Source organism: Cetorhinus maximus, chromosome 4, assembly GCF_964194155.1.
Source record: "Cetorhinus maximus chromosome 4, sCetMax3.hap1.1, whole genome shotgun sequence".
Classification (NCBI taxonomy): Eukaryota; Metazoa; Chordata; class Chondrichthyes; order Lamniformes; family Cetorhinidae; genus Cetorhinus; species Cetorhinus maximus.
The window spans coordinates 108,773,556-108,799,521 of record NC_135882.1 but is presented as its reverse complement, the minus strand read 5'-3'; the positions used below and the strand labels follow the sequence as shown (position 1 = coordinate 108,799,521).

At 41.7% G+C, this 25,966-nt stretch overlaps 1 protein-coding gene across 2 annotated transcripts in view; it reads left to right on the top strand.

Moving 5' to 3' along the window:
• Positions 1-25,966, top strand: part of rock1 (Rho-associated, coiled-coil containing protein kinase 1) — a 224,903-nt gene that overhangs the window by 163,405 nt on the left and 35,532 nt on the right. For both annotated transcript variants that reach the window (XM_078540622.1, XM_078540621.1), the window contains 7 exons: positions 748-817; positions 4,778-4,881; positions 11,741-11,906; positions 12,066-12,159; positions 19,655-19,743; positions 19,866-20,054; positions 20,876-21,041. In XM_078540622.1, coding sequence (XP_078396748.1) covers positions 748-817; positions 4,778-4,881; positions 11,741-11,906; positions 12,066-12,159; positions 19,655-19,743; positions 19,866-20,054; positions 20,876-21,041 — 878 coding nt within the window. The remainder of the gene's footprint in view (positions 1-747; positions 818-4,777; positions 4,882-11,740; positions 11,907-12,065; positions 12,160-19,654; positions 19,744-19,865; positions 20,055-20,875; positions 21,042-25,966) is intronic.

Genomic DNA, 25,966 nt, shown 5'->3' with positions numbered 1-25,966 from the left:
GTGAGAATTAGGAAGAGAAGGGAGACAATTCAAATCTCATAATAGTGGAGGTGGCTCCAAGCTGGCAGGCTTGCCGTTGCTGGCTTGGAACCAAGTTAGCAGTTCATGGCAGTCTCGGTAATTTAAAGGCTGAATCAGGCAAACTTGCAGTACTCCAGAGTCCTGTTGATTGACAGATCTCAGCTCTTTGCTAGGACCTGGAGGGGTAGATTGCCACTGGGAGCTGGAATTCTTCTCACTTAATTAAGTTATCAATGAAATCCAATATCACAATCTAACAAGCCAATATCAAGTGATCCTAGCTGAATAAGCAATGGGAGGCAGCTCTGGCAAGCTGGTTTTACCTGGCTAAACTCTATGTATAAGCCTGTGGCCTGCTAATCTGCACTTGAGTTGGGTTAGGGCATTGTGTGTCAATAATGAGAGAGTTTGAACTCCATATTGGAAAAACAGAAACCCAATAAGTGGGTGCAGATTCATTAGTAGCATAATTTGGAGATTCTTAAAGCACAATGAGGAGTTTCCATGCACATTAGACATCAAATTAAATAGAAAAAAAAACAGATTTAAGACATTTTTTTCTAGTGCCATAATTTGTTATACTAGTAAGGAAAAAATCTTAAAATGGAGATGGTAGCAGTTGTGTGTCTTATAACATTTTTTCTAGATATGCTTGTCACATAATGTAGCTTTTATTTAAGACTGGTTACACCACTATCTGATTATGCCTCATTTTGATTTCTTAAGGCAATATCGAGGAAATGAGGGACAAATGCGGGAGCTCCAAGACCAGCTTGAAGCAGAGCAGTATTTTTCAGTAAGTGTGGTACTTTGATATTTGAGGAATTAACTTTGAATACAATAAAAATACCTACAGCAGCCCATGAGTTCTGGGGCCTACAATTAATTCCAACCACAATCTTCTTTAGACTCAACTTTGTTTTACACGGTACTCTCAGTGGCCTTTTCTCAATCATACGCTCCTGGAAAAATCAAAGATTTAGTCAGAAAATTTTCTTAAATAGCAATACCAGTTACCATTGCATATTGCAGATCCCTACATGGCTTGTAACATTGCACCTGTTTTTAGTGTTTCCAAATTTATCTGAAAAACCTGATTAAGAACATAATTATTTTACATTGCTCTGTACTAGGGTTGGAATACAACCAACAAACTGTTTGGCGCTATTGGAAGCTCAATAGTGCCACTAGCAGGTGTGCAGTATGTTTGTAAGTATACAAAGAAATGCATCTTGGAAATTAATGCTTTAATCATGTTCATTTTTTGCAAACAATTCCACTGTCTATACTTTTTTGTAATAAATTGAAATATTATGGATATCATAGCTAGCCTTCCCATTACAGGATAACTGAATGGCATTTGATAGCAAAGCACTGAAACACAAGTATTACAGTCTTCCCATGGAAATAAAATGGAAATGTGTGTCAAGTTTGATGGGTCACACGTCATAAGCGCTCCACAAACTTCAGATGATCCAAAACTTTGCTGCCTGTATCTTATTTTGCACCAGATCTTGCTCACCATCTTTGTGGCAGCCTCTAGTTCACCACCCATACTCACCATTCTTGCGATGCCTCTTGTGCACCCCACTATTAGCAATTGTGCCTTTAGCTGTCTAGTCCCACTCTCTAGAATTTCCTCCCTAAACCTTTCTACTTTCTTTTATTTCTTTGACCCTTCTTAAAATTCAACCTTTAACCAAGTTTACATCGCTATTTGTAAGAACATAAGAAAAAGAAGCAGGAGTAGGCCATATGGATCTTAAAGCCTGCTTCATCATTCAACAAAATCTTGACTGACCTTCAACCTGAACTTCACCTTCTCGCTCTATTACCATATTTCTTGATTCCCTTCAAGTTTAACATTCTATCAATCTCAGCTTTAAATATACTCAACAAGTAAGCATCCATAGCATCCTTGGGAAGAGAATTCTAAAAAAATCATAATCATCGGAGTGAAGAAATTTCTTATTTCGGTCCTAACAGACTAATCCCATTCCGATAATATGCCCCTAGTTCTAGACTTTTCAGCCTGGGAAAACAGCCTCTCAACATCTACTCTATTAAGCCCTCTCAGAATCTTGTATGCTTCAATGACAACACCTCTAATTTTTCTAAGCTTTAGTGAGTGTAGGCCCATACTACTCAACCTCTCCTCCGAGAACAATCCTCCCATTCAATTTAATGAACCTTAATTGCAACACTTCTAAGGCAAGTATACCGCTCCTAAGGGATGGAGACCAGTACCCCAACATTTGGACTCATAAAATCCTGTACAATTGCAGCAAAAACTCCTTACTCTTATACTCAAGCCCCCTTGCAATAAAGGCAACATACCGCTTGCCTTCCCCATTGCTTGCTGTTCCTACATGTTAACTTTCTGCGCTTTATATACAAGGGCACTCAAATTCCTCTGAACACCAATATTAAATGGTTTCTCAGATTTAAAAATTCTCTTTTTCCTATTCTTCCTACCAAAATATAGTGAACTTTGGAAGATTGTAACCAGTGCATCCACTATCTCTGCAACTACCTCTTTTAGAAGCCTAGAGTAAAGGCCATCAGTTTCAGGAGACTTGTCAGCTTTTAGTTCCATTACTTTCTCTAGTAAGTTTTCTTTATTAATAATTACTTTAAGTTCCTCACTCTTATTAAACACCTGATTCCTCACTATTTCAGTCCTTTACCTCTACCACTGAAGGTGGGTTTCAATGTTTTTGCTGCCATTAGTCTATTTGTCTCAAAAACTAATGGGAGGATTTCAACAAAACCTGGTACAAAAATAGAATACAGACCAAGGAAAAACAGATTGATTTTGGCGAAGATGAGGATCTCAGCCCTGAAATTTTTTTAAAGGATCCATTAACATTGGGAGATAGAGCAAATTGACTTATTTTTTAGAATGTTGCAGATTGCTTTATTTAGAATGTTGTGGATTATCTCAGCTGCTGTGGTGCAATTTGTTGCAGCTGTCTAAATGCGCAGAGTTTTCAGAGCAGGTTGTTGGATGTGACTGGCCTGAAGCCTCCTCAATGACATGGAAGCTCTTAATAAAAAGATTTATTTTTTCAGCTTTGTAGTTACAGAGCATCAACCAGGCAGGGAAAAACCTCAAGGAAGAGCTGCATAACTGTAGTAATGTTGAGTTAGCACTGCATGGTGGTGGTACGTGTTCTACTAACTACTTCTTGTGTTTCTGTCGCCAATCTCTTCTTTATTACATATTTGTGTTAGGTCTTGCAACCTGTTTTTGTATTTCTTGCTGGTCTACTATTCTATTTTCTCTTCCTTTACCAATTTTTTGGTCATCCCTTGCGTTCTAAAACTCTCCCAGTCTTCAGGCTGACTGGTCTTCTTGTCAATATTCTAAAACTTTTTTTTAGGTTTCAGCTGTGACTCAGTGGGATACAAAAAACTTTAAGTCTCCCATGATTATAGCATTGCCTTTGTTACAAAGTCTTATTTCTTGATTAATATCCAACAATTACTGTTGGGGTGCTAATCTCACCAGTCTTTTCTGTCCCTTTTTATTTCTTATCTTTACCCATACTCATTCTTCTTCCTGCTCTTCCAGGCCAAGATCCTTCTGTAATACAGTCCTTATGACATCTTTATTGGGGCTATCTCATCATGTTTTCCTATTTTGTCTGTCTTTCTGAAACATTAAGTACGCTGGAATTACTTCCCAACATTGGCCACGTGACCACGAGTGTATAATGGTTATTAAATCAAACCCATTTATCACTATTTGTGTCATTAATTTGTCTATCTCATTATGAATGCTTTGTGCATTCAGATCAAACATCTTTAATTTTAACTTTTTACCAGTTTTCCCTGATTTGACCTTATTCACTTATGCACTATTAAACCCCAGTAGATGAAATTAAATTCTTACCTGTATCAGGAATCAATACAAGTATTCCCATTTTCACCAAATTCTCAACTTTTGAACTTCACTTGCAATGCATTCCATTTATGACCACTCTGTGTCAGCAGAGATTTTTAACTTTATGCACCTTTTCAGGGCACACTTGTTACAAGTGCTCACTTAGCTCCTGCTCACAGTAATTAAATCTTATTCAGACAATCGCTTTTAGCTGATTGTCAGTTAACAATTACTGACTGGCAATTTCTGTTGGCCTTATTACCTACTGTTCTCACATCCAATCCTGTTTAATGCTTCCTTTGCAGACATTCAATGTATTTATAATAAAATTTTTGATATTGCCCTCATGTTTTCACACTCCTCATTTGCAATATTCATTAGTTCCTTTGTCTCCTTTTGTTTCTTTCTCCAGCTGCTAATTCCTGCTACTTTTATTCACTCTTATTGTAATCCTTCTTTCTTATTCATTTAATACTTGCCCTAACCACTCTTGTAGACCATGCTTACATTGCCCTTTAGCCTTTGTCTTTCAGGGGATTATATACTTGTTTTATAATTCACTAATTGCCTCCTTGAATATATTTCATTGGTTCATAGATTGAGGGAGAGGTTTACACTGAAATGATGAAATATGCTGTGCAAACCATTGTACAAAGTCTGAAAAGGAACAAGCTTAACAAGTGCAATGACCTTTTCTTGTTCTAAAGTTTTATCGTTTGCTTAACTGCAGTATAGCGCTTTGATCTTTAAAACTTGCAGGGTGAATTTTATGCACACATTTGTGATTTATTTGTGGGAAATTATACTCTTGATTTATTCCTTTGTTTTTCAACGTGAAGTATTTTGAACAATCATTGGATTTGTTAACAGACTCTCTATAAGACTCAGGTCAAGGAGCTGAAAGAAGAAAATGAAGAGAAGAACAGAATAAATAGTGACCTACAGAAGAGGATGCAGGAGCTTATCAGTGAAAGGTAAACAAAACTTCATGTTATGAACTGTATTTTTCAAAGGATGACTGGTGCTGAAATATTACAGTAACAGAACACATACATTTTATATAATATCATAAGTCTGTTTTGTACTTGTCTAAATGCTACTGGTCTACAGGATATGACACAAGGAAATGATCTGGGGTATTTACGGATAGCTCACTCTAACCAATTGCACAGAGCATGACAACAGTATAGAGCTAAATTAAATGAATGTAAAGTCCAAGGTATCAAGCATAAGTACTGAGAAGTGATAAAGTTAGTCTAAACTTTGAAGCAAGGGTTCTGGCATTCAGTTAAGAATCAGCTAGAAGCTAAACTGAGAAGATGGTGGGTTCATGTTTTAGAAGGATATGACCACTTAAGCTAACAAGAGTCTTTATTACCTACAACTAAAATAACCTGCATTTATGTATTGAAACATCTCAAGGTGCTTCACAAGAGCATAAATCAAACAAAATTTGACACAGAGTCACATAAGGAGTTATTAGGACAGGTAACCAGAAGCTTAGTTAAAGAGGTTAAGGAGCATCATAAAGGAGAAGAGAGTAATAGAGAGGTGGAAAGGTTAAGAAAGGGATTTCCAGAGCTTAAGATCTAGACATCTGAAGGCATGACTGCTAATGGTGGACGACGTGGGGCTGGCACCACCTACCGGGCTGAATTTTGTCTGGGTGGTGGGAGTTCCAAAGCCAGGCCGGAAAGTTTCTGGAGTGGTGGGGGGTAACCCAATCTACGTCATTTTGGGGACCCCAGGTGCAATTTTCGGTGGCAAGGCAATTAACTTCCTGGTGCCAGGGCTCCTGTTCCTTTAAAAGACCGGAGCCCACCTCTAAGAGCTGCTGGCCAACCAGAGAGCCGGCCGGTCTTCAGTCACAGTGGCATCATTGCGGGGACTACAGCTGTCCATGAAGCTGCAGAGGTGGACACCAACCTCCCAACAAGGTAGATGAGGTTGGTCATTGGGGTTAATCAGGCAAGTCCAGACGGGTGGGGTTTGTTTCCACAGCAATGATCCTTACCGCTGATCGGCCCCTCTGACTTTTACTGGGCAGGCTCCCTGCAGGCCAAGGGGGCCCACCAGCCACTGGTAAGATGCCAGCCGTGGCACAAAGAGGCTCTTAAATGACCCTTAATTGGTCACTTAAGGGCCTCAGTTGGCCTCTGGGCAGGGTCGCTGATAAAACTCCGTGGTGTCTGGAAGGTGACATGCGCTCTACACCCCACGTTCCCTTGCTATTTTATGCCCGTCCCCCTCCTCCCAGCCCCTCCCTCGAGGGCTGATGAAATTCAGTCCATTCTATGCACTTCAGTGTCCAATATAGGGCCATCCTAGCATTGGAATGGGTGCAGTGAAGGGCATAGAACTGGTCATTTGGAAGCAGTGGGTAGCCAATGGATATAAGCTAATGGCCTGTTAATTATCAGAGGCCAGCTGCAATTTTTCAATCAGCCTGTGGTCCTCCGAGGTGTTGGAGACTGGGTCAGAAGCCTGGGGGTGTTCTCCCATTGGCGGACCAGGAGGCCAGTGTTCCAGGCAGACATTGAGGCCCTCCCCACTTGTCTGGCCACAGTTGCGTGACCACAGGCTGCCCCATGGAGGGAATCGTCCTCCACACTGGTGGCCCGGCTGCTGATGCTATTTTTTAATTTAAACCTTTTGAAAGGTGCTGGGAGGGCACCTTAAAATGGAGAAACAGTCTGACAATGTTTCCTCATTTATTACAGTTGTAATATTTTATGCATGGAGGTCCCTCTGTTTTGGTGCCCTTATTTTTCCAAGTTGGGACTTGCACAGTATAAATTAGTTTTGTTTTTCATAGTTTCCTATCTGTCCATTTCGAGTAGCTTTTTTCTTCCAGATTCATTCTTCTATATGATGCAAGTCGGTTGCATCAAAGCCTTCCTGTGTCGCTTACAAATACGGTTGCACATAACTAATCAATTTCTTTAACCATTTAGCCTCAGTGGTACAGGTTAAATTAGTTGTAAGCAAGATTTGACCTGTGCACCCATTCAGACTACTGCCATGATCAGCATATACCTCGGAGTGTTCATTGACTTCCCGCTTGCAATCTGCTAGGAACTTGCTGAAATCTTCCCTGCCAAATCAAATGGCTGTAAACACTGCCTTTTCCATCTGTGGCTACAGTCTGTGGCCATCCTTCCTATTTTGGGGCAGTGCACCAAAAACCACTGGCTCTAACAGCCATAATAGTAACTACCATTTCTATATTATGTAGTCCACTGTTCTCTGTTCTACACCTTCCTAAAGTGTTTGATCTTAATCATCAAATTTGGATATTGCTTCAGTCTTTGATCGTCAAATCTCTGTGCTACTTTTTTTCTGGCCAACACCAACTTTCCTACACTTTCCCCCTATAACCCCTTGGACCATGAACATCAAGCCATTGTTTCAAGGACTGTCAGTGACCTCACCTCCTCCGGAGATCTTCCCTCCATGGCCTCCAACCTCATAGTCCCCCAACCCCAAAAAGCCTCCTCCTACCTCCTTCCCAACATCCAAAAACAGGACTACCCTGGTAGACCTATTGTTTCAGCCTGCTCCTGCCCCACTGAACTGATTTCTTCCTATCTTGACCCTAATTTTCCTCCCCTTGTCTAATCTCTCCCCACCTACATTCTTGGCACTCCTGTTACCCCTGTCACTTTAACTTTCTAATTTCCTGGCTGTAACCATCACTTCTTCACCATGTACTTGCAATCTCTGTACCCCTCCATCCCCCTCCAGTATGGCCTGAGGGCTCTCTGCTTAAGAACATATGAACAGGAGAAGGCCGTTCAACCTGTCAAGCCTGCTCCATCACTCAATATGATCATGGTTGATCGAACACTTCAATGCCTTTTTCCTCACACTATACCCATAACCCTTTACGTTATTGCTAATCAGAAACCTATCAATTTCTACCTTAAACATACTCAATGACTGAGCTTCCACGGCCCTCTGGGGTAGAGAATTCCAAATATTCACAACCCTCTGAGTAAAGAAATTTCTCCTCATCTTGGTCCTAAGTGGCTTCCCCCTTATTTTGAAATTGTGTAGCCTGGTTCTAGACTCTCCAACCAGGGGAAATATCTTACCTGCATCTACCCTGTCTATTCCTTTAAGTATTTTGTAGGTTTCAATGAGATCACCTCTCATTCTTCGAAACTCTGGAGAATGCAGGTCCAGTTTCCCCAATCTCTTTTCATAAGATAGTTCCGCCATCCCCGGAACAAGTCTGGTGAACCTTTGTTGCACTCCCTCTATGGCAATAATATCCTTTCTGAGGTAAGGGGACCAAAACTGCACACACTACTCCAGGTGTGGTCTAACCAAGTTTCTATACAATTGAAGCAAGACTTCACTATTCCTGTACTCAAATCCTCTTGCGATAAAGGCTAATGTTTCATTAGCCTCCCTAATTGCCTGCTGCACCTGCATGTTAGCTTTCAGTGCCTTATGGACAAGGACACCCAGGTCCCTTTGTACATCTGCACTTTCTAATTTCTTACCATTTAGGAAATACTCTGCACATATGTTCCTTCTACCAAAGTGGATAACCTTACATTTTTCCAGATTATATTCCACCTCATGTTCTTGCTCATTCACTAAGTCTGTTCAAATCCTTCTGTAGCTGCTTTACATCTTCCTGACAATACGCATTCCCACCTAGCTTTGTACGATCCGCGAACTTGGAAATATTACATTTGGTCCCCAGGTCCATAACATTGATATATATTGTGAACAGCTGGGGCCAAAATACTGATCCTTGTGGTACCGCACTAGTCATAGCCTGCCAAAGCGATAATGACCTGTTCATTGCTGCTTTCTGTTTTCTACCTGTTAGCCAATCCTTAATCCATACCTGTATATTGCCTCCTGTCCCATGTGCTTTTATTTTGCTAACCAACCTCCTGTGGGGACTTCATGAAAAGCCTTCTGAAAATTCAAGTATACTACGTCCATCGACTCTCCTTTACTAATTTTGTTAGCAGCATCCTGAAAAAACTCCAACAAGTTCGTCAAACATGATTTCCCATTTGCAAATCCATGCTGACTATGTCCAATCAGATCATGAGTATCCATTTATTACATTCTTTATAATAGATTCCAGCATTTTCCCTACTACTGATGTAAGGCTAACAGGTCTGTAGTTCCCTGTTTTCTCTCTTCCCTCCATTCTTAAATAGTCGGGTGACATTTGCTACCTTCCAATCTTCAGGAACCATTCCAGAATCTATAGAATTTTGGAAAATGATCACCAATGCATCCACTATCTCTATAGAAACCTCTTTCAACACTACTTGTTCGAATGGAGGCCTAACCAGTTTCCATCCACCATTGCCCTCCTCTGCCTGGCCGAACTTGTTCCCTCATTGATTAACGTCTCTTTTAACTTGTCTCACTTCCTCCAAATAAAAGCTGCTTCTGTGGACACTCACATGGGTCTTAGCTATGCTTTTCTTTTTGTGAGGTATGTGAAACATTCCTTGTTCTACTCGGGTTGGTCAGGGTGGGGGCGAAGGGTGTGTTGGTGGTGGTGGCCCTCCCTCAACTCTTTTTTCTGGTAGATTGATGACTGTATTAGTGCTGTTTCCTGTTCTTGCCCTGAATTGGAAAACTTTTTCAACTTTGCTTCTAATTTCTACCCTTCTCTCGCCTTCATGTAGTGCATTTCCAACTCTTCTCTTCCCTTCCTTGACCCCTCTGTCTCCATTGCTGGGTATAGACTATCAACAAATATACATTATAAGTCCACTGACTCTCACAGCCACCTCAACTATACTTCCTCACTTCCAGTACCCATGTAAGGATTCTATTCCATTCTCCCAGTTTCTCCGTCTCCATCGCATCTGTTCTGATGATGCAACCTTCCGTACCAGCGCCTTCTATATGTCTTCCTTTTTCTTCAACTGAGGATTCCATCCTAAACAACCCCCAACCGTTCATAGCAGGGCCCTTGACTGTGACCTACCGATTTCCCACACTTCTGCTCTCACCCTTCCCTTCCCTGCCAGAACCACAATAGAGTTCCCATTGTCCTTATCTTCCACCCCACCAGCCTCTGTATTCAACAGATCATCCTTTAGTATAAACGCCACCACCAAGCACACCTTTTCCTCCTCGACACCGTGGCCCATTCTTATCATCCCCAGCACCCTGCCCCCTTCCCAAGAAGCTTTCCATGCAGGTGCAGGAGATGTAACACCTGCCCTTTTCCCTCCTCTCTCCTCATCATCCAAGACCCCAATAACACCTTCCAGGTGAAGCAATTTAAATATACTGCTTTCAATTTTATATACTGTATTTGCTGCTCACAATGTAGTCTCCTGTACATTGGGGAGATCAAACGCAGTCTAGGTGACTGCTTTCTGGAACACCTCGGTTCAGCCTGCAAGCACGACCCCGATCTTCCAGCGGTTTGCCATTTTAATTCTCCATCTTGCTCTCATGCTGACATCTCTGTCCTCAGCCAACTGCAGTGTTCTGGTGAAGCTCAACCTAAGCTCGAGGAATAGCACCTCATCTTTTGATATTCAATTAAGCGCTTCACAGCCTTCAGGATTCAACAATGAGTTCAACAATTTCAGATTGTAATCTTTGTCCTGCTCCCCCACCCCACCCCATTTTGTCTCCATTTCTTTGCATGTGTCAGCCTTTACCTTGTTTTTCTTATCTTTGCTTTTGGATGGCAACTGTTCATTATTCAGCCATTTCACCACCTCTGGACGCATCTTTTGTTTTTCGTCCCATCACTACTCCTTATGGCTTTTCTCCACCAACTTTTTTGTCTTTTAATGTCTTCCGTTGTCTGCCCTATCACAGATCTTCCCTTTTGTTCTTCCTGACCCCCTCTCATTTCACCTCCTTAACAGTTATAACATTTCTAAATTTTCCCAGTTGTGATGAAAGGTCACAACCTAAAACATTGGGCTGGATTTTCACCAAGTCAAGATGACTCGGGAGGCCTTTAAAAATGGCAGCCAGCACTGGAGTACAGGATTCCTCACCCCATTCCCAGGGTGCAGGCTGGTTTGGGTCGCAAGTCCGCACCCTGAACTCCTGACCTGGGCTGGCTCCATTGCAGGGATAGGAATTTCCTAGTCCTCCACAATTTTCATGGAGTCAGGCCAGCTTTTCAGTGAGTTATGGTACACAGCACCTGAGGTGTCATGAACCATAGTCTGCAGGAGGGGACCTTTTAAAAGATAAGTTCAATAGGTCCTCCTCGTGCCCCCATGCCATGCTAAGCCTCCCCAAGTAACCCCTATGACCCCCGCCATGCAAACTCAAATGCTTTTTTGAAAGATTATGAACATTTTATAAATAATGCACTTCTCCTAGCCTTTCCCTCTCCTTCAATACCCCTCATTAAGATTTCAAGTCTATTTTACAAGCATAAAACATCTACCTAAAGATCCGATATGGCAGGTGATGTGCACACACTTATTCTTCGTTGCGAGCGTGCCACCTTGTTAGGGCTGCTCAGTAGGCATCTAGGACAGGTGCTAGAAATTGGTGTTGGCCCCCTCCGATTTTGCAAATGCATGAACCCTTTCCCAGACTGGTCTTCGAATTAATGCACTATGTGCAAACCTTAAAGAAAATGCTAGAGGTTGCTGAAAGGTAAGTTTTTTTTTGAATATTTTTTACTTTTTGAGACACCAGCAGTTGGACTGCGGCTGGCCATTGCTTGCACCCACCCTCTCTCCCGCAATCTCATCTAATTTCTAGGGCCTAATGTTTGTCCTATAAACAATTGTACTGTTTTATTCCACGCTGTATATTTATAAGACCTGCAATATTATGTATGTTAATTTTTCTGTCTTCCACCAGGGAATCATTATCTTCACAAATGGATCTAACTATAACTAAAGCAGATTCTGAGCAGCTAGCTCGAGCTATTGCAGAGGATCAATGTTATGAACTTGATCAGGAACTGAAGAAAGTAACAGCGCGACATAAGCAAGAGCAAAATGAGAAAGACAACACCATTTCCTTAGTAAGCTTGGATATTTTGCACACAATAACTCTTATTATGTGCAAACTAATTAGCAGGAATAAAGTTTAAGTCTTTTATTATATCTTCACACCTTTAATGACATTTAGCATTGCATTATTTCTTCTGTTAAAAAATGTGCAAATGTTTATTCATGTTTAGCTAGAGGAATCGAATAGAACCCTGACCAAAGATGTAGAAAATCTATCAAAGGAAAAAGCAGAACTTGATGAAAAACTGAAGACTATGGGAGAAGGTATGGAACATATCTGATCACATTTTAATTAATTTTAAATTGACTATTTTAGTTATGCCAGTTATTGCCTATTATAAAGCTCATTGCTTAAAATTGATCTGTAATAATGTAGTAATAATGACTGCTGTAGCAGCCTAGGCAATAGTAGAGGCACCATGGACTGCAGATTGAAAAGTTATACACGGTTTCCACTTTTAATGATTTTCTAATGCTCTTGGTGGAAGGTTTGTATGCACACTTGGAGGGAAGGCCCAGCATGGGGTCAACTGTATTGTTTCTGATTGTCCATAGCCTTGTCAACTTAAACATAACTGATGTATGTACCTCTCACCACAGATACTGCCAGACCTGCTGAGTTTTTCCAGCATTTTCTGTTTTTATTTTATATTATAAATGATGTTTACTCAGATGAGATACAGGAAGTGCCCATAGATCCATGTCATTGGTACCTTAAAGAGAAGAAAAGGAAGAGTACTGACAGATATGGCTGGCAACATGTGTATTTGTTAGTTTGTACAAGTTACTTGCTATTTAAATATAGTCTGCCTTTTTATAGAGAAGGTAACTCATAAAATTGACAGCAGATTACTTCTACAAAAATGTTTGTAAAATTGAAATCTATCCAGAAAAATACTTTCAATATGGCAAAAGCTTTTTTTCTTATTCATTCTTGGGTATGCGTATTACTAGCAAAGCTGCCATTTATTGTCCATCCCTAGTTGTCCTTGAGAGGTGATAGTGAGCTGCCACCGTGAACCATTGTAGTCCATGTGGTGTTGATACACCCACAGTGCTATTAGGGGTCGTTCTCGGATTTTGACCCAGTGACAGTGAGGAATGGTGATATAGTTCCAAGTCAGAACAGTGTGTGACTTGGAGGAGAACTTGCAGGTGGTGGCGTTCCCACACGCCTACTGCCCTTGTCCTTGTAGGTGATAGAAGTTGTGGGTTTTGAAGGTGCTGTTGAAGGAGTCTAGATGAGTTGCTGCATCTTATAAATGGTAGACACTGCTGCCATCTGTGCCAGTGGTAGATGGAGTGAATATTTATGGTGGCGGATGACATGCTAATCAAGTGGGCTGCTTTGTCCTGGATGGTGTTGAGTTTCTTAAGTATTGTTGGAGCTGCACTCATCCGGGCAAGTGGAGAGTATTCCATTATACTCCTGGCTTGTGCCTTGTAGATGGTAGACAGGCTTTGGGGAGTCAGAAGGCGAGTTACTCACTGTGGAATTTCCAGCCTCTGGCTTGCCTTTGAAGCCAAAGTTTACACGGCTGGTTCAGTTAGTTTCTGGTCGTTGGTAATTCCCACAGGATGCTGATATTGGAAGATTCAGCAATTGTAATGTAGTTGAATGTCATGGGAAATGGTTAGATTCACTCTTGTTAGAGATGGAACATAGGAACCTAGGAAATAGGTGCAGGCCATTCCGCCCCTTGAGCTTGCTGTATCGTTCAACTAGATCATGGCGGATCTACCTCAACACCATTTTCCCATACTATCTCCATATCCCGCAATATATTTAATATCTAGAAACCTATCGATATCTGTCTTGAATATACTTAATGACTGAGCCCCCACAGCCCTCTAGGGTATAAAGTTCCAAAGATTCACCACCCTCTTGAGTGAAGAAATACCTCCTCCATCTCAGTCCTAAACAGCCTTCCTCTTATTCTGAGTCTGTGTCCCCTGATTCTAGACATCCCAGCCAGGTGAAACATCCTTCCTGGATCTACCCTATCGAGCCCCTTAAGAATTTTGTATGCTTCAATGAGATTACCCCTTATTCTTCTAAATTTTAGAGAATATCGGCTCAGTCTCCTCAATCTCTCCTTATAGGACAATCCTGCCATCCCAGGAATCAGTCTGGTGAACCTTCATTGCATTCCCTTTATGGCAACTATATCCTTCCTTAGATAAGGAAACCAAAACTATACACAGTACTCTAGGTGCAGTTTCACCAAGGCTCTATACAATTGCAACAAGACTTCTTTACACCTGTACTGAAATATTCTTGCAATAAAGGCCAACATGCCATTTGTCTTACTTATTGCTTGCTGCATCTGCATGTTACCATTCAGTGACTTATGAACAGGAACACCCAGGCCCCTTTGGACATCAACACTTCCCAATCTCTCACCATTTAATAAATACTCTACATTTCTTTTTTTCTTACAGAAGTGGATAACTTCACATTTTTACACATTTTATTTCATCTCCCATGTTCTTGTCCACTCACTTAGCCTATTTAAAAATCCCCTTGAAGCTTTTTTGCATTCTCCTCATAACTCACAATCCCACCTACTTTTGTGTCACCAGCAAACTTAGAAATATCACATTTGGTCCCCACATCCAAATCATTGATATAGATTATGAATGGCTGGGCCCAAGCAATGATCCTTCTGGTACCCCCACTAGTCACAGTCTGCCAAACTATTTTTCCTACTCTCTGTTTTATGTCTGTTAACTAATTCCATTTGCTCTAATTTTGCTTACTAACCTGTGTGGGACCTTATCGAAGGCCTTCTGAAAATCCAAATACACCACATCCACTGGTTTCGCCTTATATATTCTGTTAGTTACAAAAACTCTTAACAGTTTGTTAAGCATCATTTCCCTTTCATAAATCCATGTTGACTCTGTCCAATCGCACCATTATTTTTTAAGTGTCCAGTTGTCACATTCTTTATAAAATGTGTCACCTTATAGAAGGTGTCCGTGTGATGACTGGACTTCTCACCAGAAGGACTGTGCAATGCTCACTCCTACAAACACTGTTATGGACAGATGTATCTGTGATGGGTAGAATGGTGAGGACGAGGTCAAGTAGGCCTTTCCCTCTTGTTGGTTGTCTCACCAGGTGTTGCAGGCCCAGTCTGGAAAATATGTCCTTCAGTACTCAGCCAACTCAGTCAGTGGCGGTGCTTCTTAGTAATTCTTGACATTGAATTCCCCCACCCAGGGTACATTCTGTGCCCTTGCTACTCTGTGTTTCTTCCAATTGGTGTTCAACGTGGATGAGCACTGATTCATCAGCTGCAGGGGATGAGGTAGGTGGTAATCAGCAAGTTTCCTTGCCCAGGTTTGGCCTGATGCCATGAGACTTAATGGGGCTTGGAGTCAACATTGAGGACTCCCAGGGCCACTCCTTCCTGACTGTATACTACTGTGTCGCCTCCTCCAGTGGGTCTGTCCTGTCAGTGGACAAGACATACCCAGCGATGATGATGGAGGTTCTGCAACATTGGCTGTAAATGATTTGGTAAATATAACAATGTCAGGCTGTTGCTTGATTAGTTTGTGGGACAGCTCTCCCCATTTTGTCACAAGTCCCCAGATAGGAGAACTTGGCAGGGTGGACTGGGCAGGGTATGCCTTTGTTGTTTCCAGTGCTTGGGTCAGTGCGTAGCGGTTTGTCCATTTTTATTCTTAGTTAATTTTTCTGTAGCAATTTGATACAATTGAGTGGTTTGCTAGGCCAGTTCAGAATCAGTCACATTGCCATTGTTCTGGAGTCACATGTAGGCCAGACCAAGTAAGGACAGCATATTTCCTGCCCTGAAGGACATTAGTGAAGCAGATGGGATTTTACGATAATCTGGTAGTTTCATAGTTTTTGTCAATGAGACTAACATTTTATTCCAGATTTATTAATTCATTGAATTTAAATTCTGCCAGTCGTGGAATTTGACCTCAATACTCTGGACCATTAGTCCTGGCCCCTGAATTACTAGTCCAGAAACAGTACCACAATCCCACTATACCCCAACATTGCGTTTTGAGAAACTGAAAAGTTTTACCATCAAGCGGTATCAACACACATTACTATCATTCGGCATGACAGCTGGTCCAAATTATTTGAATTGTATTCTGATACTTGAGACCATATTAATAATTATGCTAATGAAATTAAATAACTAAACTGACATAGCTGCTAGACTGGGTCTGCGGCAGGTGGTGAGGGAACCAACAAGAGGGAAAAATATGCTTGACCTCATCCTCACCAACCTGCCTGCCACAGATGCATATGTCCATGACAGTATCGGTAGGAGTGACCACCGCACAATCATTGTGGAGACGAAGTCCCGCCTTCACATTGAGGATACCCTCCATCGTGTTGGATGGCACTACCACCATGCTAAATGGGATAGATTTCGAACAGCAACTCGAACTGGGCATCCATGAAGCGCTGTGGGCCATCAGAAACAGCAGAATTGTACTCAAACATAATCTGTAACCTCATGGCCCGGAATATCTGCCCCTCTACCATTAGCATCAATGCAGGGGATCAACCCTGGTTCAATGAAGAGTGCAGGTGGGCATGCCAGGAGCAGCACCAGGCGTACAAAAAATGAGGTGTCAACCTGGTGAAGCTATAACATAGGACTACTTGCATGCCACACAGCATAAGCAGCAAGTGATAGAGTGAAGCGATCCCACACCAAGGGATCAGATCTAAGCTCTGCAATCCTGCCGCAACCAGTTGTGAATGGTAGAGGATTATTAAACAGCTCACTGGAGGAGGAGGTTCCACAAATATCCCCACCCTCAATGATGGAGGAGCCCAGCACAGCAGTGCAAAAGGTAAGGCTGAAGCAGTCGCAACAATCTTCAGCCAGAAATGCTGAGTGGATGATTCATCTTGGCCTCCTCCAGAGGTCCCAAGCATCACAGATGCCTGTCTTCAGCCACTGGATACTGCAAAGGCTATGGGCCCTGACAATATTCCAGCAATAGTGCTGAAGACTTGTGCTCCAGAACTTGCCGCCCCCCTAGCCAAGCTGTTCCAGTACAGCTACAACACTGGCATCTACCCGGCTATGTGGAAAATTGTCCAGGTATGTCCTGTACACAAAAAGCAGTACAAATCCAACCCAGCCAATTACCACCCCATCAGTCTACTCTCGATCATCAGTAAAATAATGAAAGGGGTCATCAACAGCGCTTTCAAGCAGCACTTGCTTAGCAATAACCTGCTCACTGATGCCCAGTTTGGGTTCCGCCAGGGCCACTCAGCTCCTGATCTCATTACAGCCTTGGTTCAAACATGGACAAAAGAGCTGAACTCCCAAGATGAGGTGAGAGTGACTGCCCTTGACATCAAGGCAGCATTTGACTGAGTGTGTCATCAAGGAGCCCTAGCAAAACTGGAGTTAATGGGAATCAAGGGAAAATTCTCCGCTGGTTGGAGTCATACCTAGCACAAAGGAAGATGATTGTGGTTGTTAGAGGGCAGTCATCTCAGCTCCAGGAAATCACTGCAGGAATTCCTCGTGTCCTAGACCCAACCATCTTCAGCTGCTTCATCAGTTACCTTCCTTCCATCATAAGATCAGAAGTGGGGATGTTCACTGATGATTGCACAATGTTTAGCGCCATTCGTGACTCCTCAGATACTGAAGCAGTCCATGTCCAAATGCAGCAAGACCTGGACAATATCCAGGCTTGGGCTGACAAATGCCAAGTAACATTTGCCCCACACAAGTGTCAGGCAATGACCATCTCCAACAAGAGAGAATCCAACCATTGCCCCTTGATGTTCAATGGCATCACTGAATTCCCCCACTATCAACATCCTGGGGGGTTACCATTGACCAGAAACTGAACTGGACTAGCCATATAAATACTGTGGCTACAAAAGCAGGTCAGAGGCTAGGAATTGTGCGACGAGTAACTACCTTCTGATTCCCCAAAGCCTGCCCACCATCTACAAGGCACAAGTCAGGAATGTGATGTGGGTACCCCCCACTTGCCTGGATGAGTGCAGCTCCCACAACATGGAAGAAGTTGGACACCATCCGGGACAAAATAGTCCCCTTGATTGGCAACGCATCCACAAACATCCACTCCCTCTACCACCGACGCACAGTAGCAGCAGTGTGTACCATCTACAAGATGCACTGCAGGAATTCACCAAGGCTCCTTAGACAGCACCTTCCAAACCCACAACCACTACCACTTAGAAGGACATGGGCAGCAGATAGATGGGAACACCACCACCTGGAAGTTCCCCTCCAAGTCACTCACCATCCTGACTTGGAAATATATCGCTGTTCCTTCACTGTCACTGGGTAAAAATCTTGGAATTCCCTTCCTAACAGCACTGTGGGTGTACCTACATCACATGGACTGCAGCGGTTCAAGAAGGCAGCTCACCACCACCTTCTCAAGGGCAACTAGGGATGGGCAATAAATGCTGGCCCAGCCAGCGAAGCCCACATCCCATGAATGAATTTTTAAAAAAGGTATGCAATGTTGCATGACAATATTTTCCTCTGAACATTGGACTAAAGACTCCAAAAACTGGAGAGCATTTATTTCATCCATATTTTCCTTATGTTTCATTGTCTAGCATATTTTGCTTTCCTAGACTCTTGTGCAACGCATATTACTCACATTTGGGTGGATGATTTGCTCCCAAGGTTTTCCCAGTACCAATTGTAATCATCTGTTAGGATGTGCATAGAACTGACCAGACCTGACTATTCCTTCAGTTTTCCTTCCTTCCTTTGGGGCAAATCCCTGTCCTCTCCACAGCAGCGTATTTGAGATGGAGAGCACTTCGAATGTTGGTTAGCAAAAGTGTTACTATGCACCCATGTATATGAGAGCAAGAGGAGGGAGAAGTTTTTTTTTTATATATATCCTATTATGATTCTGTTTAAGAACTTCAGTCAGTTACTGCAACAACAGAAACTTATATAGCGTCTTTAATGTAATGAAAGGTCACAAGGCGCTCCACAAGAGCATTATAAAACAAAGTATGAAACTGCGTCACATAAGGAGATATTAAGTCAGATGACCAAAAGCTTGGTCAGAGAAGTAGGCTTTAGTGTCTGATAGGAAGAAAGTGCGGAAGGGAGAGGTGTTGGAAGAGAATTCCAGAATTTGGTGCCCAGGCAACTGAAGGCACAGCCACCAATGGTCGGGCAATTATCATTCGGAATGCACAAGAGGCCAGATATCTTGGAGGTTTGTGGGGTTGGAAGAGATTGCAAGGATAAGAGAAGAGTAAGCCCATGGAGGGATTTTCAAACAAAGATGAGAATTTTAAAATCAAGTCTTGCTTGACCAGGAGTCAATATAGGTCAGCAAGCAAAGGTATAATAAAGGAATTAGAGAAAAAGAAGATAGTATGATGTCCAAATGTTTAAAACAATTAGAATTCAGATCATAACCATCTAGAGCTCCGAGCTGTCTGAATATATAGTTATTATCATACAAATGATTATAATGCTATATATTAGCTGAGCTGTAATAAATAAGCATTCGGAGCAAAGGAAGATACAAGGACATGGGGAAAAGAAGGACATGGGGAAAAGAAGGACATGGGGAAAAGCAGGACATGGGGAAAAGCAGGACATTGGGATTAGTTTTGGATTGTTCTAGTAAAGACCTGTCTTCTGTGTTGTAAACTTGTATGGTTCTTATATCTTGTTTAAGGAAATGCATCACACAGATCAATCATTATTACTCAATTATAAATTTCTTTCAGAGTCACAGAAGAAGAAGGAGGAAGACTTAAACAACATGAAATCTAATTATGAAAAGATAATTAGCCAGGAACGCACGCTGAAAACACAGGTAGATGTTTTAAAATTCTCCTAACCATAAATAGTCGCATACTAATACAGTTTTCCAATAGTTTCTGCTGGTTTTGTCTTGTGGGTACATTTTCATGCATGTTTTATGTTTGCATCAATTAGGCTGTTAATAAGCTTGCTGAGATTATGAACCGCAAAGATATAAAAGTGGATCGAAAGAAAGCAAATACAGCAGATGTCCGAAAAAAAGAAAAGGAAAACAAAAAATTGCAACTGGAATTGAACCAAGAGAGGGAGAAATACAGTCATGTTGTTGTGAAGTATCAGAAGGACCTAAATGAAATGCAAGCAGTAAGGAAATCTTACATGGATATGCTAACTGTTATTTTTGTATGGATACATAATCTAGTAAAATTTTGGTGGTGTTCTCACCTGTCAATTTTTCTTTCGTAAATTCATATATCCACATTGTAATCGCACACTCCTCCAGTGGTGGCACCACAGTGTCTCCTTGGGAGGGAATTTAATGATAGCATGACAAGTTTGCATAGACAGTTTCCATTAGAAAAATGGACATCAGACTTTTGTAATGGAGATCAAATAATAAATCCAAAATGTGTGATTTAAAAATGGGGACTCAATTTTGCCTATACACCATGGTCAAGTATTCCTGAATGTGAGATATAGTGTGTCGGGAAAGAGTGATATCCTGTATTGTGGACTGCACTGCAGAAAATTCAGCATCAAACTGGCAAGGATAGGAATATGGTCCAAGGCTGCCACAAGTGGCAAGAAAGGGTTGTGAGTTGGTCAGTTAATTCCCTGTTTTGATGAGATCAGGAACTGTGCTAAACAGAGCTTAAATGGCCATTCCATAGTATTAGTATGCTAAATGCTTTTTGCATTTCCATACATTTCAGGAAATATGTAATGTCATCATGTAGATTTTTATGATTATTGCCCTGCGATTGTAATTTATACATCCTAGTTGTCAATTTTTGTTAAGTCAACAACAGCCAAAAAGGCTACAGGTATGTTTTTGCAGTATGGCAAGGAAATATATTTTATAAAAGTGTTTTTATCTGAAAGTGGCCTTGATGACTTTCTACTATTATCCTGAAATACTACAGTTTTCTCTTAATTTGACTATTTATTTTATTTAAATATTACAGCAATTAGCAGAGGAATCTAACCTTCGTACAGAGCTCCAAATGCAGCTTGACAGTAAGGACAGTGATCTTGAACAACTTCGTTCTAAGCTTCAAGACCTCCAGCTCCGTATTGATAACACAAGTGTAGCCAGTTTACAGACCGAGGATTCTGATGGAAATGTAGCTGGTAAGGTTGACTTAAACTTAACAGTTTACTTTTGCCGAAAGCATTTCGTGTCTATGTATTGAAGGAATTAATTTAATTTAAAATTATTTTTGCGCAATTGAGCAATAGTTACTGTCCGTCCTTTTATGTGCCAGTATGGATAAAAGCAGATTCATTTAAAAAAATCAGCACCAGAACATAAATAATTTTTAGTAGTTAATTTTACTCTTAAACCTGTAAACATTATCCATCCCACTCCCAAGGTTAGGTTCCTTTATCCAAGCTGCCCTTGATTAAAGTTAAAGAGGGTGAGAGTGGTACAGTAGATTAGCACACTATCCTTTCATTTCAGAGATCACAATTTCTGTTCAGCCTAGGAAAATTGTCGTCTCCGCTTGTGGTTTTAAAGTCCAAAATAAAATTAATTTGAACAATCTTGACGCAATCCAACTGTGACAAAGAAAAAATAAACTGGCTATAATTTAGCATTTGTTGACATTTCATTTGGATGACACAAAGCTGGCTAGTGCAGCAAGTAGAGAAATTCTGCGTGCATGATGGAGTGCGCTTCTGAGTTTCAGACAAATTCTTTGGGCAAAAAATAGGGAGCTTTACTCTGTGGTAGACTGCTATATCTGACCTAAAGAATATTCAAGACTGACTATGCATTCAAGAGTGAAAAATGTTTGGTTCCAAAGCAATATCACCCCTAACTTGGAACATGGAATGCATTTTAGAATGCTGAGGGAAGTAAAGGTGGATATTGAGAAAATGTGAACCATAATCTTCCAGTCCTCCTTATGGCGCTATAGGATTCCAGAATTGCAAATGTTACACTTTTATTCAAAAAAGAATGTAAGGGTAAACCCAATAAATACAGACCAGTCAAGTTAACCTTGGAAATGATAACCCAGGACAAAATTAACAGACACTTGGACAAGTGTAGATTAATTAAGGAAAGCCAGCAGAGATTTGTTAAAGGCAAATTGTGTTTAACCAACTTGATTGAGATGTGGTCGATGTGGTCTATGTATCCTTCCAAAAGGTTTGATAAAGTGCCACATGATGGGCTTGTGAGCAAAGTTCACAATGGAATTAAAGGGATAGTGGCAGTACAGATAGGTAGTTGGTTGATGATAGGAAACAAGAGTACTGGTGAATGGTTGTTTTTCGAACTGGAGGAAGGTACAAAGTTCTCCAGGGGTCAGTACTAGGACCACTGCTTTTCTTGATATATATTAAAGACATAGCCTTGAGTGTACAGGCACACTTTCAAAATTTGCAAATTACACGAAACTTGGAAGTACTGTGGACCATGAAGAGGGTAGCAATGGATTTCAAGAGGACATCATGTTGGAATGGGCAGACATGTGGCAAATGAAACTTAAGAATGAAGTGATCCATTTTGGTAGGAAGAACGAGGAGAGGCAATGTGAAATAAAGGGTATTATGCTAAAGGGGATGCAGGAACAGAGAGACCTGGAGATATATGTGCACAAATCATTGAAGGTGGCAGGGCAGGTTGAGAAAGTGGTTAAAAAAGGCTTCTGGGATCCTTGAACTTTATAAATAGAGACTTAGGGCCAGATTTTCATTTTGAGCCAATTCAGACTTCAGAAACCCATACCTGCCTCCTCACCTGATTTCTGCCACGTTTTTTCCTCAGAGAGACATGGGTGTGATAAGTATGGGTTTTGCAATTCCCGATTGGGTGTAGGCCCATAAGAGCTCAGGTGCAGAAGTGGCCTGGTCAGAAGACACATCTCAGTTCTCGGGGACATTAGTGCAGCTTTCCACATCATTCTTATTCCCCCTCATCCTCATACCCTCACTCACCCCCATGCTCCCTCATACCCTCATGCTCCTTTTACGCCCCCATTGCCTTGCCATTCCCTACATATATCCTGCATAGCCACTCACCCAGTATCCACCATGACCAGATCTCGGGAGTCATGTAATAACCATGGAAAGCCTTTGTAATGAATGTGAAGAAAAATTAAACCTCTAATAATCTAATAGAGTTATCATTCAAACACACAAGCATTCATTCTGGAAAAGAAATTCCAGACCCATTGAAAAAAGCTTAAATCCCTTCAAGTGTTCATTCAGTTGTAAAACAAAAAATACTGTATTCAGAAACCACATTAAAGACAAATAAACTTTTAATAACCTCTTAAAACTGCCAACCAAACTGTGTGCACACACTCCTGCTGAGCTAAGTGGTTCATTAGCTTTTGAAACTCAGACAAGCATTCATAATGGGCTCAGTTATCAGAACAATTATAGCTCCAGACAGTGGAGCCTGTTGAAACCGAAAAATCAGATGGCTCGGTTTTTTCTAAGTTAAAGCAGCAAACCAAATATTTTCTACCTTCAAGCACTTTGGACATTTAAAGCACTTCAGATCATGACACTAGAGTTCACAAACACTGTTTTTTAAAGTTTGAATGCATAGTGTTACAATACTATTCAGGACCATTAATGTTTAAACAGATCTACGATCACTTCATAATTAGCAGATAGAAATTTGCCACCAGATTTCACGTTTTTAAACAAAAACTGACTTTATTGTATATAGGGAGAATTAAACAAAGCAAGCACTATTAACACAGCATAAGTAGTTACATGCTGTGTTATGAACTTGATTCTATTTTTTGCTTCCCTCCAAGAATTCCCTTAAATATTACAACAACCTTGAACGTTCATTCACTTCTTTAGGGATGAACCCACAAGTTATGTCATAGCTCTCTGGAATTCACTTTAATTCTCCCCATTGTGTCAGCTGTTCTCTGAGGTAATATTTTATGGGGATCTTTCCATTAGCTTCTTGGCTAAGTGACACTCCAACTTTTATTTAATGGCTCACATCTGTGGATGCCTCAGCTCCTTGTTCTGCTTGCCAGCAGATACCTAACCGCCTTTTTTTTTATTCATTCACGGGGTGTGGGCTTTGCTGACTGAGTCAGCATTTATTGCCCACCCAAGTTGCCCTTGAGAAGGTGGTGGTGAGCTGCCTTCTTGAACCGCTGCAGTCCATGTGGTGTAGGTACACCCACAGTGCTGTTAGGGAGGGACTTCCAGGATTTTGACTCAGCGGCAGTGAAGGAACAGCGATATATTTCCAAATCAGGATGGTGAGTGACTTGGAGGGGACTTCCAGGTGGTGGTGTTCCCATCTGTCTGCTCCTTTGTCCTTCTAGATGGAAGTGATCGTGGATCTGGAAGGTGCTGTCAAAGGAGCCTTGGTGAATTTCTGCAGTGCATCTTGTAGATAGTACACACTGCTGCTACTGTGCGTCGGTGGTGGAGGGAGTGAATATTTGTGGATGTGGGGCCAATCGAGCGGGCTGCTTTGTCCTGAATGGTGTCAAGCTTCTAGAGTGTTGTGGGAGCTGCACTCATCCAGGCACATGGACAGTATTCCATCACACTCCTGACTTGCACCTTATAGTTGGTGGACAGGCTTTGTGGACAGTCAGGAGGTGAGCTTCGCAGCTTCCAAGCTAACTCTGCTGACTGCTTTCTGCAACAAGGCTCTGTGGGGACCACTATAGATTTCTTCCTGTACTTGCAAACTAGGAAAATCTTCCTTCAGAAATCCACATTGAGCTTGAGTGCCACTCACATTCTGCATGGTGAACGTTGAAGTTAGTATTTTCTCTGCTTAAAGTGCAGGCCTGACTAACAATCATCACTTGTTGGCTCTCTCAATCAAGTGAGACGCAGTCAACACCAAAGCAAAACTGCAACTGCCTGCTTTCTGAGCCAACAGCTTAAGCAAAACAAGCTTTCACCCCCCCACAGCCCACCTCTGTGACAATATGGCATGCTTTGAGATGGTCTCAAACAGAAATGTAGGGCCCGCTCGCCAGCACGTAAAATGGTGCACGGTGACCACGCATCATTTAGATTGTCTGTTCGGCGGGCGCACAGCCGCGTCAGCTGCATGCCTGCCGAACTGTCAAAGGCCTAATAAGGCCATTAAAAAAGTAATTAAAGCTGTTAAGAATGCTGCCCATCCAATCTTAAGGTTGGTGGGCAGGCGAAGAGCCCAGACGGCCTTCGCATTTTTCATGAAACCTCATCCACGGACAGGATGAGGTTTCATGGAGGCTTCATTAATTAAATAAAATTTTTTGAAAAAATCATTGGATATGCCCCAGCTCATGTGACAGTTTCACATGAGGGGACATGTCCTTAAAATTTCTTTTTTACCTTTATTACATTTTTCAAAACTTAAACTAATCTCCCTGAGGCACCTCCATGCCTCAGGGAGATTTCTGTGCTCTTTCGCATGCATGCGCAAAAGAGCGCAGGCCCCGACTCAGGAAATCCCCCCCCGCCCGCACAGGGAGCGCTCAGCGCTTCCGGGTGTGCGTCACGCTGGGCGGGCCTTAATTGGCCCGTCCACGTAAAATGGCAGCACGCACCTGATTGGGGGCACCAATCGGGTTCGTGCTCACTCCCACCTGCCCCCCTGATGGGGGGAAAATTCAGCCCTCAGTTGAATAATTTATATTTCTAATGGATGTAATTGTCCCCTCTCCAGGCTCTCTGGTTCCAATAAGCGATCCAGAGATGGGTCACTATTTTTATTATCAACTCTGACCTTGTAGGATAAACACAGGCAACTTTTTAAGTGTAATAACCCAGGTTTGTTTGAGTTGCATTTACTTCAGAGTTATTTTTACCGGTTTCTCAACCAGATGCCCCCATTTTTTCTACAGTTAAAACCTTAATTTCTAAAACTGTAAATTACATTCTAAAACATATGAATTATAAGCTAGATATTTGCAACAATTGTAGCACTTTTCCCAACAGGACAAGTACTTTAATGCATCCACAGCACTTAACACAATACTGGTCAATATAATGGTCAACTTACCTTTTCAGGACAGTGCACTATGATCAATCACTACAGTAAAAACACATCTAATTCATAAGAA